Raw genomic sequence first — 16,983 nt, forward strand, 5'->3', positions numbered from 1 at the left:
AAAACTGAGGAAGAAGAAGCTGTGGTCATGATGTATTATATGAGTGAAGAATCTATTTTCAACTAAAAAGAAATTTTAAAAAAGAAAAGAAAAAACTTGAAAAGAAGAACTGTTTCTTAGAGACTTGAAGTTGTGCAAAAAGAAGCCAACAAAAAGCATAAATTGAGGGCCCTGCAGAACACAAGCCTGTCTGGGAATGAAAGACTCTATCCACTCTGCTTCTCCACCCTCCTTCCAAAAAACAAGAGACATGGCTGCCATAGCCACATGCCCAAGTGGCCATCCCAGACAGAGCGTCACTAAGTAACAGAATGGCTGAGGGCTTGATGGACTGTGAAATAAACAAGCATTCCCAGAAGAAGAAAGAAGTTAACATCCATTCAAAGGGTAAATAAGGCGGGGGCGGGGGACAAGACATAGGAGGCAGTGGGGGGGAGCAAAAACAAGATAAAATAAGAGAATCTTTAAAAAATGTAGAGGCAGTTTATCTGCAAATTCTCTTATGGTGTCAAAATATGGGGTACAGTGGGGTAGTAAACATGTCAGAGACCAATATTGATACTTGATGAAGGGAACCATGATTATTATGATGTTTCTATTTCGCTTCCAATTTGAGAATTGTAGAAATGGCAGCTCAAGGGGGAAACAGTTTCTGGATGACAATAGAGAATGTACAATGTCAAGCTGTTCAAATTTAAGATTAGTACCTTGTTACTTTAAGGATATATAATTGACCCATTTATATGTACATAAAAATGTATACAATTTATGGAAAAGTGAGGTAGCATGTAAATATGGATAGACTTCAAAGTATTCCACAAAATTGAAACAGACAAAGCACTATCGAATTCCTTCTATGAAGCCACAATTATTCTTTTTTTTTTATTAACTTGAGTATTTCTTATATACATTTCGAGTGTTATTCCCTTTCCCGGTATCCGGGCAAACATCCCCCTCCCCCCTCCCCTTCCTTATGGGTGTTCCCCTCCCAACCCTCCCCCCATTGCCGCCCTCCCCCCACCAGTCTAGTTCACTGGGGGTTCAGTCTTAGCAGGACCCAGGGCTTCCCCTTCCACTGGTGCTCTTACTAGGATATTCATTGCTACCTATGAGGTCAGAGTCCAGGGTCAGTCCATGTATAGTCTTTAGGTAGTGGCTTAGTCCCTGGAAGCTCTGGTTGCTTGGCATTGTTGTACATATGGGGTCTCGAGCCCCTTCAAGCTCTTCCAGTTCTTTCTCTGATTCCTTCAACGGGGGTCCTATTCTCAGTTCAGTGGTTTGCTGCTGGCATTCGCCTCTGTATTTGCTGTATTCTGGCTGTGTCTCTCAGGAGCGATCTACATCCGGCTCCTGTCGGTCTGCACTTCTTTGCTTCATCCATCTTGTCTAATTGGAAGCCACAATTATTCTTATACCTAAACCACACAAATACCCAATAAAGAAAGAGAACTTCAGACCATTTTCCTTTATGAATAGCGTTGCAAAAAAACTCAATAAAATTCTTGCAAACCGAATCCAAGAACACATCAAAACAATCATCCATCATGGTCAAGTAGGCTTCATCCCAGGTATGCAGGGATGGTTTAATATATGGAAAACCATCAACATAATCCACTATATAAAAAAACTGAAAGATAAAAACCACACGATCATTTCATTAGATGCTGGGAAAGCATTTGACAAAATTCAACACCCCTTCATGATAAAGGTCCTGGAAAGAACAGGAATTCAAGGTCCATACCTAAACATAGTAAAAGCCATATACAGCAAACCAGTGGCTAACATTAAACTAAATGGAGAGAAACTTGAAGCAATCCCACTAAAATCAGGGACTAGACAAGGCTGTCCACTCGCTCGTTACTTATTCAATATAATTCTCAAAGTACTAGCCAGAGCAATCAGACAACAAAAGGAGATCAAAGGAATACAGATTGGAAAGGAAGAAGTCAAGATATCACTATTTGCAGATGATATGATAGTATACTTAAGTGATCCCAAAAGTTCAACCAGAGAACTACTAAACCTGATAAACACCTTCAGCAAAGTGGCTAGGTACAAAATTAACTCAAACAAATCAGTAGCCTTCCTCTACACAAAAGAGAAACAAACCAAGAAAGAAATTAGGGAAACCACACCTTTCATGATAGTCCCAAATAATATAAAATACCTCGGTGTGACTTTAACCAAGCAAGTGAAAGATCTGAATGACAAGAACTTCAAGTCTCTGGAGAAAGAAATTGAAGAAGATCTCAGAAGATGGAAAGATCTCCCATGCTCATGGATTGGCAGGATTAATATAGTAAAAATGGCCATTTTACAAAAAGCAATCTACAGATTCAATGCAATATCCATCAAAATTTCAATCCAAATCTTCATACAGTTAGATAGAACAATTTGCAAATTCATCTGGAATAACAAAAAAAAAAAAAAAAAAACAAACACAAAAAAACAAAAAAACTACCCTCAACAATAAAAGGACTTTTGTTTGGTATTGGTACAGAGACAGGCAGTGGAATAGAATTGAAGGCCCAGAAATGAACCCACACACCTATGGTCACTTGATTTTTGATAAAGGAGCCAAAACCATCCAATGGAAAAAAGATAGCATTTTCAGCAAATGGTGCTGGTTCAACTGGAGATCAGCATGTAGAAGAATGCAAATCAATCCATTCTTATCACCAGGTACAAAGCTTAAGTCCAAGTGGATCAAGGACCTCCACATCAAACCAGAGACAAACCAATAGAAGAAAAAGTGGGGGAAAATTTCAAACATGGGCACTGGAGAAAATTTCCTGAACAAAACACTAATGGCTTATGCTCTAAGATCAAGAATCGACAAATGGAATCTCATAAAACTGCAAAGCTCCTGTAAGACAAAGGACACTGTTCTTAGGACAAAACGGCAACCAACAGATTGGGAAAAGATCTTTACCAATCCTACAACTGATAGTGGGCTTATATCCAAAATATACGAAGAACTCAAGAAGTTAGACTGCAGGGAGACAAATAACACTATTAAAACAAGGGGTTCCAGGACCCAGCTATACCTCTCTTGGGCATATACCCAAAAGATGCCCCAACATATGACAAAGACACATGCTCCACTATGTTCATAGCAGCCTTATTTATAATAGCCAGAAGCTGGAAAGAATCCAGATACCCTTCAACAGAGGAATGGATACAGAAAATGTGGTACATCTACACAATGGAATACTACTCAGCTATCAAAAACAATGCCTTTATGAAATTCATAGGCAAATGGATGGAACTAGAAAATATCATCCTGAGTGAGGTAACCCAATAACAGAAAAACAGACATAGTATGCACTCATTGATAAGTGGATATTAGCCCAAATGCTCGAATTACCCTAGTTGCACAGAACACATGAAACTCAAGGATGACCAAAATGCAAATGCTTCACTTCTTCTTTAAAAGGGGAACAAGAATACCCTTGGGAGGGAATAGGGAGGCAAAATTTAGAACAGAGGCTGAAGGAACACCCATTCACAGCCTGCTCCACATGTGGCCCATAAATATACAGCCACCAAACTAGATAAGATGGATGAAGCAAAGAACTGCAGGCTGACAGGAACCAGATGTTGATCTCTCCTGAAAGACAAAGCCAGAATACAGCAAATACATAGACGAATGCCATCATTAAACCATTGAATGCAGAACGGGACCCCCGTTGAAGGAATCAAGAAAGGACTGAAAGAGCTTGAAGGGGTTTGAGACCCCATATGAACAACAATGTCAACCAACCAGAGCTTCCAGGGACTAAGCCACTACCTAAAAACTATACATGGACTGACCCTGGGCTCCAACCTCATAGGTAGCAATGAATAGCCTAGTAAGAGCACCAGTGGAAGGGGAAGCCCTTGGTCCTGCCAAGACTGAACCCCCAGTGAATGTGATTGTTCGGGCAAGGGCGGTAATGGCGGATAGATGGGGAGGGGAACACTCATAGAAAAGGGGAGGGGGGGTTAGGGGGATGTTGGCCCAGAAACCGGGAAGGGAAATAACAATTCAAATGTAAATCAGAAATACCCAAGTTAATAAAGATGGAAAAAAAGAAAAAGAAAAAAAATAAAGTGAGGTAAATGAAAAAAAACAAAAAACAAAAAACAACAACAACAAAAACGGGGTTCAGAGCTCAACAAAGAATTCACAGCTGAGGAATATCGAATGGCTGAGAAGCACTTAAAGACATGTTCAACATCCTTAGTCATAAGGGAAATGCAAATCAAAGCATCCCTGAGATTCCACCTCACACCAGTCAGAATGGCTAAGATCAAAAACTCCAGTGACAGCAGATGCTGGCAAGTATGTGGAGAAAGAGGAGCATGCCTCCATTGTTGGTGGGATTGTAGACTGATATAACCATTCTGGAAATCAGTCTGGAGGTTTCTCTTAAAATTGGACATTGCACTACCTGAGGACCCAGCTATACCTCTCCTGGGCATATACCCAAAAGATGCTCCAACATACAACAAAGACACATGCTCCACTATGTTCATAGCAGCCTTATTTACAATAGCAAGAAGCTGGAAAGATCCCAGATGCCCTTCAACAGAGTAATGGATACAGAAAATGTGGTATATCTACACAATGGAGAACTACTCAGCTAACAGAAACAATGACTTCGTGAAATTCATAGGCAAATGGATGGAACTGGAAAATATCATCCTGAGTGAGGTAACCCAATCACAGAAAAACACACATGGTTTGCACTCATTGATAAGTGAATATTAGCCCAAATTCTCAAATTACCCAAGATGCACAGGGTATATGAAACTCAAGAAGGATGACCAAAATGTGGATGCTTCACTCCTTCTTTAAAAGGGGAACAAGACACCCGCGGATCCCGGCCCGCAGCAGCTCTCTGCTCCCAGACCCGGTGAGAGAGAGACCCAACCGCCTGGTCAGGTGGGCACTCCTGAGGCTGCAGAGCAGAAGAGACCACCAACACTGCTCACCCCTGCCCACATCCCTGGCCCAAGAGGAAACTGTATAAGGCCTCTGGGCTCCCGTGGGGAAGGGCCCAGGAGCGGCAGGACCCCTGTGCCTGAGACACCGCCGGAACCTGAAAGAAACAGACCGGATAAACAGTTCTCTGCACCCAAATCCCGTGGGAGGGAGAGCTAAACCTTCAGAGAGGCAGACAAGCCTGGGAAACCAGAAGAGACTGCTCTCTGTACACACATCTCGGACGCCAGAGGAAAAAGCCAAAGACCATCTGGAACCCTGGTGCACTGAAGCTCCCGGAAGGGGCGGCACAGGTCTTCCTGGTTGCTGCCGCTGCAGAGAGCCCCTGGGCAGCACCCCACGAGCGAACTTGAGCCTCGGGACCACAGGTAAGACCAAATTTTCTGCTGCAAGAAAGCTGCCTGGTGAACTCAAGACACAGGCCCACAGGAAGGCTGAAGACCTGTAGAGAGGAAAAACTACACGCCCGAAAGCAGAACACTCTGTCCCCATAACTGACTGAAAGAGAGGAAAACAGGTCTACAGCACTCCTGACACACAGGCTTATAGGACAGTCTAGCCACTGTCAGAAATAGCAGAACAAAGTAACACTAGAGATAATCTGATGGCGAGAGGCAAGCGCAGGAACCCAAGCAACAGAAACCAAGACTACATGCCATCATCGGAGCCCAATTCTCCCACCAAAACAAACATGGAATATCCAAACACACCAGAAAAGCAAGATCTATTTTCAAAATCATATTTGATCATGATGCTGGAGGACTTCAAGAAAGACATGAACACACTTAGGGAAACACAGGAAAACATTAATAAACAAGTAGAAGCCTACAGAGAGGAATCGCAAAAATCCCTGAAAGAATTCCAGGAAAACACAATCAAACAGTTGAAGGAATTAAAAATGGAAATAGAAGCAATCAAGAAAGAACACATGGAAACAACCCTGGACATAGAAAACCAAAAGAAGAGACAAGGAGCTGTAGATACAAGCTTCACCAACAGAATACAAGAGATGGAAGAGAGAATCTCAGGAGCAGAAGATTCCATAGAAATCATTGACTCAACTGTCAAAGATAATGTAAAGCAGAAAAAGCTACTGGTCCAAAACATACAGGAAATCCAGGACTCAATGAGAAGATCAAACCTAAGGATAATAGGTATAGAAGAGAGTGAAGACTCCCAGCTCAAAGGACCAGTAAATATCTTCAACAAAATCATAGAAGAAAACTTCCCTAACCTAAAAAAAGAGATACCCATAGACATACAAGAAGCCTACAGAACTCCAAATAGATTGGACCAGAAAAGAAACACCTCCCGTCACATAATTGTCAAAACACCAAACGCACAAAATAAAGAAAGAATATTAAAAGCAGTAAGGGAAAAAGGTCAAGTAACATATAAAGGGAGACCTATCAGAATCACACCAGACTTCTCGCCAGAAACTATGAAGGCCAGAACATCCTGGACTGATGTCATACAGACCCTAAGAGAACACAAATGCCAGCCCAGGTTACTGTATCCAGCAAAACTCTCAATTAACATTGATGGAGAAACCAAGATATTCCATGACAAAACCAAATTTACACAATATCTTTCTACAAATCCAGCACTACAAAGGATAATAAATGGTAAAGCCCAACATAAGGAGGCAAGCTATACCCTAGAAGAAGCAAGAAACTAATCGTCTTGGCAACAAAACAAAGAGAATGAAAGCACACAAACATAACCTCACATCCAAATATGAATATAACGGGAAGCAATAATCACTATTCCTTAATATCTCTCAATATCAATGGCCTCAACTCCCCAATAAAAAGACATAGATTAACAAACTGGATACGCAACGAGGACCCTGCATTCTGCTGCCTACAGGAAACACACCTCAGAGACAAAGACAGACACTACCTCAGAGTGAAAGGCTGGAAAACAACTTTCCAAGCAAATGGTCAGAAGAAGCAAGCTGGAGTAGCCATTCTAATATCAAATAAAATCAATTTCCAACTAAAAGTCATCAAAAAAGATAAGGAAGGACACTTCATATTCATCAAAGGAAAAATCCACCAAGATGAACTCTCAATCCTAAATATCTATGCCTCAAATACAAGGGCACCTACATACGTAAAAGAAACCTTACTAAAGCTCAAAACACACATTGCACCTCACACAATAATAGTGGGAGATTTCAACACCCCACTCTCATCAATGGACAGATCATGGAAACAGAAATTAAACAGTGATGTCGACAGACTAAGAGAAGTCATGAGCCAAATGGACTTAACGGATATTTATAGAACATTCTATCCTAAAGCAAAAGGATATACCTTCTTCTCAGCTCCTCATGGTACTTTCTCCAAAATTGACCATATAATTGGTCAAAAAACGGGCCTCAACAGGTACAGAAAGATAGAAATAATCCCATGCGTGCTATCGCACCACCATGGCCTAAAACTGGTCTTCAATAACAATAAGGGAAGAATGCCCACATATACGTGGAAATTGAACAATGCTCTACTCAATGATAACCTGGTCAAGGAAGAAATAAAGAAAGAAATTAAAAACTTTTTAGAATTTAATGAAAATGAAGATACAACATACTCAAACTTATGGGACACAATGAAAGCTGTGCTAAGAGGAAAACTCATAGCGCTGAGTGCCTGCAGAAAGAAACAGGAAAGAGCATATGTCAGCAGCTTGACAGCACACCTAAAAGCTCTAGAACAAAAAGAAGCAAATACACCCAAGAGGAGTAGAAGGCAGGAAATAATCAAACTCAGAGCTGAAATCAACCAAGTAGAAACAAAAAGGACCATAGAAAGAATCAACAGAACCAAAAGTTGGTTCTTTGAGAAAATCAACAAGATAGATAAACCCTTAGCCAGACTAACGAGAGGACACAGTGAGTGCGTCCAAATTAACAAAATCAGAAATGAAAAGGGAGACATAACTACAGATTCAGAGGAAATTCAAAAAATCATCAGATCTTACTATAAAAACCTATATTCAACAAAATTTGAAAATCTTCAGGAAATGGACAATTTCCTAGACAGATACCAGGTATCGAAGTTAAATCAGGAACAGATAAACCAGTTAAACAACCCCATAACTCCTAAGGAAATACAAGCAGTCATTAAAGGTCTCCCAACCAAAAAGAGCCCAGGTCCAGACGGGTTTAGTGCAGAATTCTATCACACCTTCATAGAAGACCTCATACCAATATTATCCAAACTATTCCACAAAATTGAAACAGATGGAGCCCTACTGAATTCCTTCTACGAAGCCACAATTGCTCTTATACCTAAACCACACAAAGACACAACAAAGAAAGAGAACTTCAGACCAATTTCCCTTATGAATATCGACGCAAAAATACTCAATAAAATTCTGGCAAACCGAATTCAAGAGCACATCAAAACAATCATCCACCATGATCAAGTAGGCTTCATCCCAGGCATGCAGGGATGGTTTAATATACAGAAAACCATCAACGTGATCCATTATATAAACAAACTGAAAGAACAGAACCACATGATCATTTCATTAGATGCTGAGAAAGCATTTGACAAAATTCAACACCCCTTCATGATAAAAGTCCTGGAAAGAATAGGAATTCAAGGCCCATACCTAAACATAGTAAAAGCCATATACAGCAAACCAGTTGCTAACATTAAACTAAATGGAGAGAAACTTGAAGCAATCCCACTAAAATCAGGGACTAGACAAGGCTGCCCACTCTCTCCCTACTTATTCAATATAGTTCTTGAAGTTCTAGCCAGAGCAATCAGACAACAAAAGGAGATCAAAGGGATACAGATCGGAAAAGAAGAGGTCAAAATATCACTATTTGCAGATGACATGATTGTATATTTAAGTGATCCCAAAAGTTCCACCAGAGAACTACTAAAGCTGATAAACAACTTCAGCAAAGTGACTGGGTATAAAATTAACTCAAATAAATCAGTTGCCTTCCTCTATACAAAAGAGAAACAAGCCGAGAAAGAAATTAGGGAAACGACACCCTTCATAATAGACCCAAATAATATAAAGTACCTCGGTGTGACTTTAACCAAGCAAGTAAAAGATCTGTACAATAAGAACTTCAAGTCTCTGGAGAAAGAAATTGAAGAAGACCTCAGAAGATGGAAAGATCTCCCATGCTCATGGATTGGCAGGATTCATATAGTAAAAATGGCCATTTTTACCAAAAGCAATCTACAGATTCAATGCAATCCCCATCAAAATACCAATCCAATTCTTCAAAGAGTTAGACAGAACAATTTGCAAATTCATCTGGAATAACAAAAAACCCAGGATAGCTAAAGCTATCCTCAACAATAAAAGGACTTCAGGGGGAATCACTATCCCTGAACTCAAGCTATATTACAGAGCAATAGTGATAAAAACTGCATGGTATTGGTACAGAGACAGACAGATAGACCAATGGAATAGAATTGAAGACCCAGAAATGAACCCACACACCTATGGTCACTTGATTTTTGACAAAGGAGCCAAAACCATCCAATGGAAAAAAGATAGCAATTTCAGCAAATGGTGCTGGTTCAACTGGAGAGCAACATGTAGAAGAATGCAGATCGATCCATGCTTATCACCCTGTACAAAGCTTAAGTCCAAGTGGATCAAGGACCTCCACATCAAACCAGACACACTCAAACTAATAGAAGAAAAACTAGGGAAACATCTGGAACACATGGGCACTGGAAAAAATTTCCTGAACAAAACACCAATGTCTTATGCTCTAAGATCAAGAATCGACAAATGGGATCTCATAAAACTGCAAAGCTTCTGTAAGGCAAAGGACACTGTGGTTAGGACAAAACGGCAACCAACAGATTGGGAAAAGATCTTTACCAATCCTACAACAGATAGAGGCCTTATATCCAAAATATACAAAGAACTCAAGAAGTTAGACCGCAGGGAAACAAATAACCCTATTAAAAATGGGGTTCAGAGCTAAACAAAGAATTCACAGCTGAGGAATGCCGAATGGCTGAGAAACACCTAAAGAAATGTTCAACATCTTTAGTCATAAGGGAAATGCAAATCAAAACAACCCTGAGATTTCACCTCACACCAGTGCGATTGGCTAAGATCAAAAACTCAGGTGACAGCAGATGCTGGCGAGGATGTGGAGAAAGAGGAACACTCCTCCATTGTTGGTGGGATTGCAGACTGGTAAAACCATTCTGGAAATCAGTCTGGAGGTTCCTCAGAAAATTGGATATTGAACTGCCTGAGGATCCAGCTATACCTCTCTTGGGCATATACCCAAAAGATGCCTCAACATATAAAAGAGACACGTGCTCCTCTATGTTCATCGCAGCCTTATTTATAATAGCCAGAAAATGGAAAGAACCCAGATGCCCTTCAACAGAGGAATGGATACAGAAAATGTGGTACATCTACACAATGGAATATTACTCAGCTATCAAAAACAACGAGTTTATGAAATTCGTAGGCAAATGGTTGGAACTGGAAAATATCATCCTGAGTGAGCTAACCCAATCACAGAAAGACATACATGGTATGCACTCATTGATAAGTGGCTATTAGCCCAAATGCTTGAATTACCCTAGATCCCTAGAACAAACGAAACTCAAGACGGATGATCAAAATGTGAATGCTTCACTCCTTCTTTAAATGAGGAAAAAGAATACCCTTGGCAGGGAAGGGAGAGGCAAAGATTAAAACAGAGACTTAAGGAACACCCATTCAGAGCCTGCCCCACATGTGGCCCATACATATACAGCCACCCAATTAGACAAGATGGATGAAGCAAAGAAGTGCAGACCGACAGGAGCCGGATGTAGATCGCTCCTGAGAGACACAGCCAGAATACAGCAAATACAGAGGCGAATGCCAGCAGCAAACCACTGAACTGAGAATAGGTCCCCCGTCGAAGAAATCAGAGAAAGAACTGGAAGAGCTTGAAGGGGCTCGAGACCCCAAAAGTACAACAATGTCAAGCAACCAGAGCTTCCAGGGACTAAGCCACTACCTAAATACTATACATGGACTGACCCTGGACTCTGACCCCATAGGTAGCAATGAATATCCTAGTAAGAGCACCAGTGGAAGGGGAAGCCCTGGGTCCTGCTAAGACTGAACCCCCAGTGAACTAGTCTATGGAGGGAGGGCGGCAATGGGGGGAGGGTTGGGAGGGGAACACCCATAAGGAAGGGGAGGGGGGGGATGTTTGTCCGGAAACCGGGAAAGGGAATAACACTCGAAATGTATATAAGAAATACTCAAGTTAATAAAAAAAAATGAAAAAAAAATAAATAAACGGGGAACAAGAATACCCATAGGAGGGAATAGGGAGGCAAAGTTTAGAAAAGAGACTGAAGGAACACCTATTTAGAGCCTGTCCCACATGTGGCCCATACATATACAGCTACCAAACTAGATAAGACGGATGAAGCTAAGAAGTGTAGGCTGACAGGAACTGGATGTAGATCTCTCCTGAGAGACACAGTCAGAATATGGCAAATACATAGGTGAATTCCAACAGCAAGCCACTGATCTGAGAATGGGACCCCCGTTGAAGGAATCAGAGAAAGGATTGAAAGAGCTGAAGGGGCTTGAGACCCCATATGAACAACAATGCCAAGCAATCAGAGCTTCCAGGGACCAAGCCACTACCTAAAGACTATACATGGAGACCTACCCTGGGCTCCAAATTCATAGATAGCAATGAATAGCCTAGTAAGAGCACCAGTGGAATGGGAAGACCTTGGTCCTGCCAAGGGTGGACCCCCCAGTGAACGGGATTGTTGGGGGAGGGCAGTAATGGGGGTGGATGGAAAGGGGAACACCTATATCCAAGGGGAGGGTCAGGGGTTAGGGGGATGTTGCCCTGGAAACCAGGAAAGGGAGTAACATTTGAAATGTAAATAAGAAATACCCAATTTAATAAAGATGGAAGAAAAAAAAGTACACATGGACTTCACTTGGGAGGACTGGATTCATAGCTGTCAGTGTGTTGTTATGCCTAAAATGTGTATTATGTTGCATATTATCTTTGCAATGAATCAAGTGTTTTAAAACATAATTCTAAAGTATGAGAAATGAAAAATGCTACTAAAAGAATACTAAATTTGATGGTCTATTAAAAAGATCACAGTTTTCTCAATAAGTTATTTGTTTTTTATAATAAATTAATATAGCCATTGAAGTTAAAATAAATGAAAACCGAAGACTCAATTGTGTTTATACATTCCTTTCAAGCATTTTTGGAATATGATTCTTTAGAAGGAAAGTTCAGGGCCCCTAGTTTCTCAATAGGTAAAGGTTCTTGCCACACAAGCCTGCTGACCTGAATTTAGTTCCTGGGATCCACACAAAGATAGAACCAAGTTGTCTTATGACCTCCATAAGTATTCTATGCTATATGTGCATGTGTACACACACACATGCACACATACATATACACACACATGTACACATGCACACACATATACACCCACACGCACATACATACATGCATCCCACTAAAAAGTGCAGGGAGAAATTCAAGGACCCAAAATGGAACGATTTGAGCAATAAAAGTAAAGGATTATATGTCAAGATATAGAAAATAATTAGCCTGTTTGTGTAAACATCGTAACTCTGATATTTTCCTTTTATTTTTATTGATTATATTTTAATCTATTTATCTCAATTTGATAGTTCCGTGTTCAGTGTGGAAGGGGGGGGAGAAGGAAGTGGTTTCTCGCCGAGAAAGCTAACAACATGACATCAAGTAGATGCTCAAGTCAACAGCAGTAAAACTAATTCACACTAACAATGCGCACCTCATTTTTTAATATGATGAAAGGGTGCTGTCCTCCATGGACTCCCTCTACAACGACTGCAGCACCACCACAATCATGAGTCTGAATGTAATCACAGCCAAGAAAATGCCAGGGATGACTATAAAGTGGGGTGTTTCTGGGATTGGAACATGGAGCACCTAAGGAACATTGTGTTCATATCTGTGCAATCACGATAACATGCCCGACACTAGCAGCTAGCATAGTTGGTGAGTAATAAAGGAGACTAGGCACAAAGCACAAGGAACTCTCTGTGCAATTGTTCTTGTATGGATACATTTCAGTGTTTAGGCTGGGGAGATAGTTCAGTCATTAAGATGCATGCTATATAAACATGAGAATGTGAGTTAATTCCCAAAACCCACCTTTAAAAAAGCCTGGGCTAGTGGCCCATACTTGAAATCTCAGTGCTGGCAAGGTGGAGAAATATGACTCCCTGGGGCTTGCTGACAGAGCTTATTGATAAACAACCGGTACACACATTAATATTCATATCCTTACTAGGTTACTATACAATATGTTGAGGAGGGCCAGTCTCTCAGACTGCATTTCCATAGGAGGATAATCACTTCTCAAACTCTGAAGACTGTGTGTTAGTTTAGCCAAATATTTCATTTTATCCTGTTTCTTATTTGGTGTTTGATCAGTCGTTCGCATCAGTGTTGCACAATAAAATTAAGTGATGCCCCGTGTTTCTACTTTCCATCCTCAGACACCAAGAAGAACATTTATTCTTTGAAGAAGCCTATGATTGGAAAGTATTTAATTGCCATGAGCATCGCCGGCTTTGTTTACCTTCTCTTCATTTTCTTTTGGGAAAATATCTCATGGAAATTAAGGATGCTCATCCACCAACACATTTACTTTGGTGTCTGCAAGAAATACAAGTCGGTAAATGCTTAAGTGTGGGACAAGCCAAAACAAAACAAAACAAAACAACAACAACAACAACAACAAAAACAAAACAAAACAAAAAAGCAACAACCAAACTCAGGTAGCATGGAAATTAGACAGGGAAAGTAGGCATTTTTATACCTCAGTTATTAGAGAAAAAATATCAGTGTCTTCAGGAATGTCCTACATACAGTCCTGCTGAGGTATAATCTAAAATAAATCTGTTCATTCAAATGACCTTTGTGAAGGGGTAAAGTTTACATCTTCATGATTTTACTTTTGCTGACCACATTCTCTTATATTCAGTTTTCTTATCTTTATTTTTATAATTTACTTTGTTCTATTCACATTTGGTTTTTACTTCCCACTTGTTAATTTCCTGATTTCTCTTTAGCAAGCTCAAAGTCATGGCTCTTAAACTTGTCAGTGATTCTAACATGAGCATTTAACAATACATACACCAAGCCACATGTGGTAATACAGGTCTATAGTCCCAGCTACATGGGAGACTGAGATAAGAGAATCACAAGTTCAAGGCACTCCTGGGCTATAGAGGGAGTTCAAGGCCAGCCTAGGTAACTTAGACACTGTCTCAAAATTGAAAGTAATAATGTAGGCTTCTAGGTAAAAGACTAGAGGCGGTTTCCATGGGACCTGGGTAAAGAAAAGTGAATTTAAGAAAGAGTAGACTGTATTCCAAAGACAGAAAGAGGCAGAGTTTGAGAAATTCATGAAGGTAATGACAGGACAGCCAAAGAATACCCAAACTGTGCATCCATGAAAGAGAGTAAGTCAAGCCACACACAGCTCCGGACACTGGCTTCATGGTGGGGAAGCAGAAGCCTTATCTCAAATGCAAGCTGGGTAGTGCATCTGAAGACACTGGCTGTTTGGGAGGAGATTTGACTCAAATCTAGTTCTTTTTTGTAGTAATAATTAGAATTCCTGGCTTTACAAGATGATGGTTGTGATAAAGGATTCATCCTCAAAGACCTTTACACATAATTAACCACAAAACCACAAGCTACCTGCAACTCGCATTCTCCAGCCTCTACCTCCCAGGTGCTAAGGTTATCAGTGTTCACCACATGCCCAGATAATTCTCATTTAGTTCTCAATCTTTATTTATTACCACATTTTAACAATGCATTACTACACTTTCTCACTGTGTAGCCCCAGCTAATCTGGAACTCACTATGTGGACCAGATCTTGAATCCAGAGATCAGCTAGCCTCTGCTTCCTGAGTTCTAGGATTGAAGGCATATATCACCACATCTAGCCCAACGGTTTGCATGTACGTGTGTGTGTGTGTGTGTGTGTGTGTGTGTGTGTGTGTGTGTGCGCGCGCTCGCGCGCGCATGTGTGTATGTGTGTCCCACAGAGGCTTACAGATGTGTTGGATCTCCTGGAACTGGAGTTAAAATGGTTCTGAGTTGTCATGCAAGTCTTGGGAACTGAACCTTGGTCTTCTTTTTTTTTTTTTTTATTAACTTGAGTATTTCTTATATACATTTCGAGTGTTATTCCCTTTCCCGGTTTCCGGGCAAACATCCCCCTCCCCCCTCCCCTTCCTTATGGGTGTTCCCCTCCCAACCCTCCCCCCATTGCCGCCCTCCCCCCATAGTCTAGTTCACTGGGGGTTCAGTCTTAGCAGGACCCAGGGCTTCCCCTTCCACTGGTGCTCTTACTAGGATATTCCTTGCTACCTATGGGGTCAGAGTCCAGGGTCAGTCCATGTATAGTATTTAGGTAGTGGCTTAGTCCCTGGAAGCTCTGGTTGCTTGACATTGTTGTACTTTTGGGGTCTCGAGCCCCTTCAAGCTCTTCCAGTTCTTTCTCTGATTTCTTCGACGGGGGACCTATTCTCAGTTCAGTGGTTTGCTGCTGGCATTCGCCTCTGTATTTGCTGTATTCTGGCTGTGTCTCTCAGGAGCGATCTACATCCGGCTCCTGTCGGTCTGCACTTCTTTGCTTCATCCATCTTGTCTAATTGGGTGGCTGTATATGTATGGGCCACATGTGGGGCAGGCTCTGAATGGGTGTTCCTTCAGTCTCTGTTTTAATCTTTGCCTCTCCCTTCCTTGCCAAGGGTATTCTTTTTCCTCATTTAAAGAAGGAGTGAAGCATTCACATTTTGATCATCCGTCTTGAGTTTCGTTTGTTCTAGGGATCTAGGGTAATTCAAGCATTTGGGCTAATAGCCACTTATCAATGAGTGCATACCATGTATGTCTTTCTGTGATTGGGTTAGCTCACTCAGGATGATATTTTCCAGTTCCAACCATTTGCCTACGAATTTCATAAGCTCGTTGTTTTTGATAGCTGAGTAATATTCCATTGTGTAGATGTACCACATTTTCTGTATCCATTCCTCTGTTGAAGGGCATCTGGGTTCTTTCCATTTTCTGGCTATTATAAATAAGGCTGCGATGAACATAGTGGAGCACGTGTCTCTTTTATATGTTGAGGCATCTTTTGGGTATATGCCCAAGAGAGGTATAGCTGGATCCTCAGGCAGTTCAATATCCAATTTTCTGAGGAACCTCCAGACTGATTTCCAGAATGGTTTTACCAGTCTGCAATCCCACCAACAATGGAGGAGTGTTCCTCTTTCTCCACATCCTCGCCAGCATCTGCTGTCACCTGAGTTTTTGATCTTAGCCATTCTCACTGGTGTGAGGTGAAATCTCAGGGTTGTTTTGAACTTTGGTCTTCTACAAGAGCATTAAGTGCTGTTAACTGCTGAGCCATCCCAGAATTGCTGTGTTTTTCAGTTTCCCCAATCTCTTCAGATGATTTCCATCCTGATGTCCAGATGATAAAATAACCTCTACGAGTACTTTCTCTCTTACATTAAAAATAGGAATTTTCCACACAATATATTCTGATTACAGTTTCCTCTCCCTATACTCCTCCCTGCTCCTCCCCTTCCATCACAACCTACTCCCTTTCTGTCCTTCATTAGAAGACAAACAGGTGATCTAAGGGACAATAATGAAACAAAGCAAAACAATTCAGAATAGGATAAAGCAAACAAACAGAAGGGAAAGAGCCAAAGAAAAGGCACAGGAAACAGAAACAGATGCAGAATTCTATTCATTTCCATAAATGTTTTAAAGTTTTGAATTATACATTAGAACATGTACATTCATGGTTTCTACCTTCTGAGTAGCTTTTGCCTCTTCTCTGCTCACCACCTTCATTGCTGTGGTGAACTACTCATTACTATTGGATATCTACACAAGAATAAATACTCATCAATTTCCTCGGAAATTGCT

General features: G+C 40.9%; 1 protein-coding gene across 1 annotated transcript in view; it reads left to right on the forward strand.

Moving 5' to 3' along the window:
• Nucleotides 1-16,983, forward strand: part of Abca15 (ATP-binding cassette, subfamily A (ABC1), member 15) — a 120,023-nt gene that overhangs the window by 82,589 nt on the left and 20,451 nt on the right. The window contains 1 exon segment of the mRNA NM_001106293.2: nt 13,523-13,701. Within this exon segment, the coding sequence (NP_001099763.2) occupies nt 13,523-13,701 (179 nt within the window).

This window comes from Rattus norvegicus, chromosome 1 (assembly GCF_021556685.1).
Source record: "Rattus norvegicus strain SHRSP/BbbUtx chromosome 1, alternate assembly SHRSP_T2T, whole genome shotgun sequence".
Taxonomy (NCBI): Eukaryota; Metazoa; Chordata; class Mammalia; order Rodentia; family Muridae; genus Rattus; species Rattus norvegicus.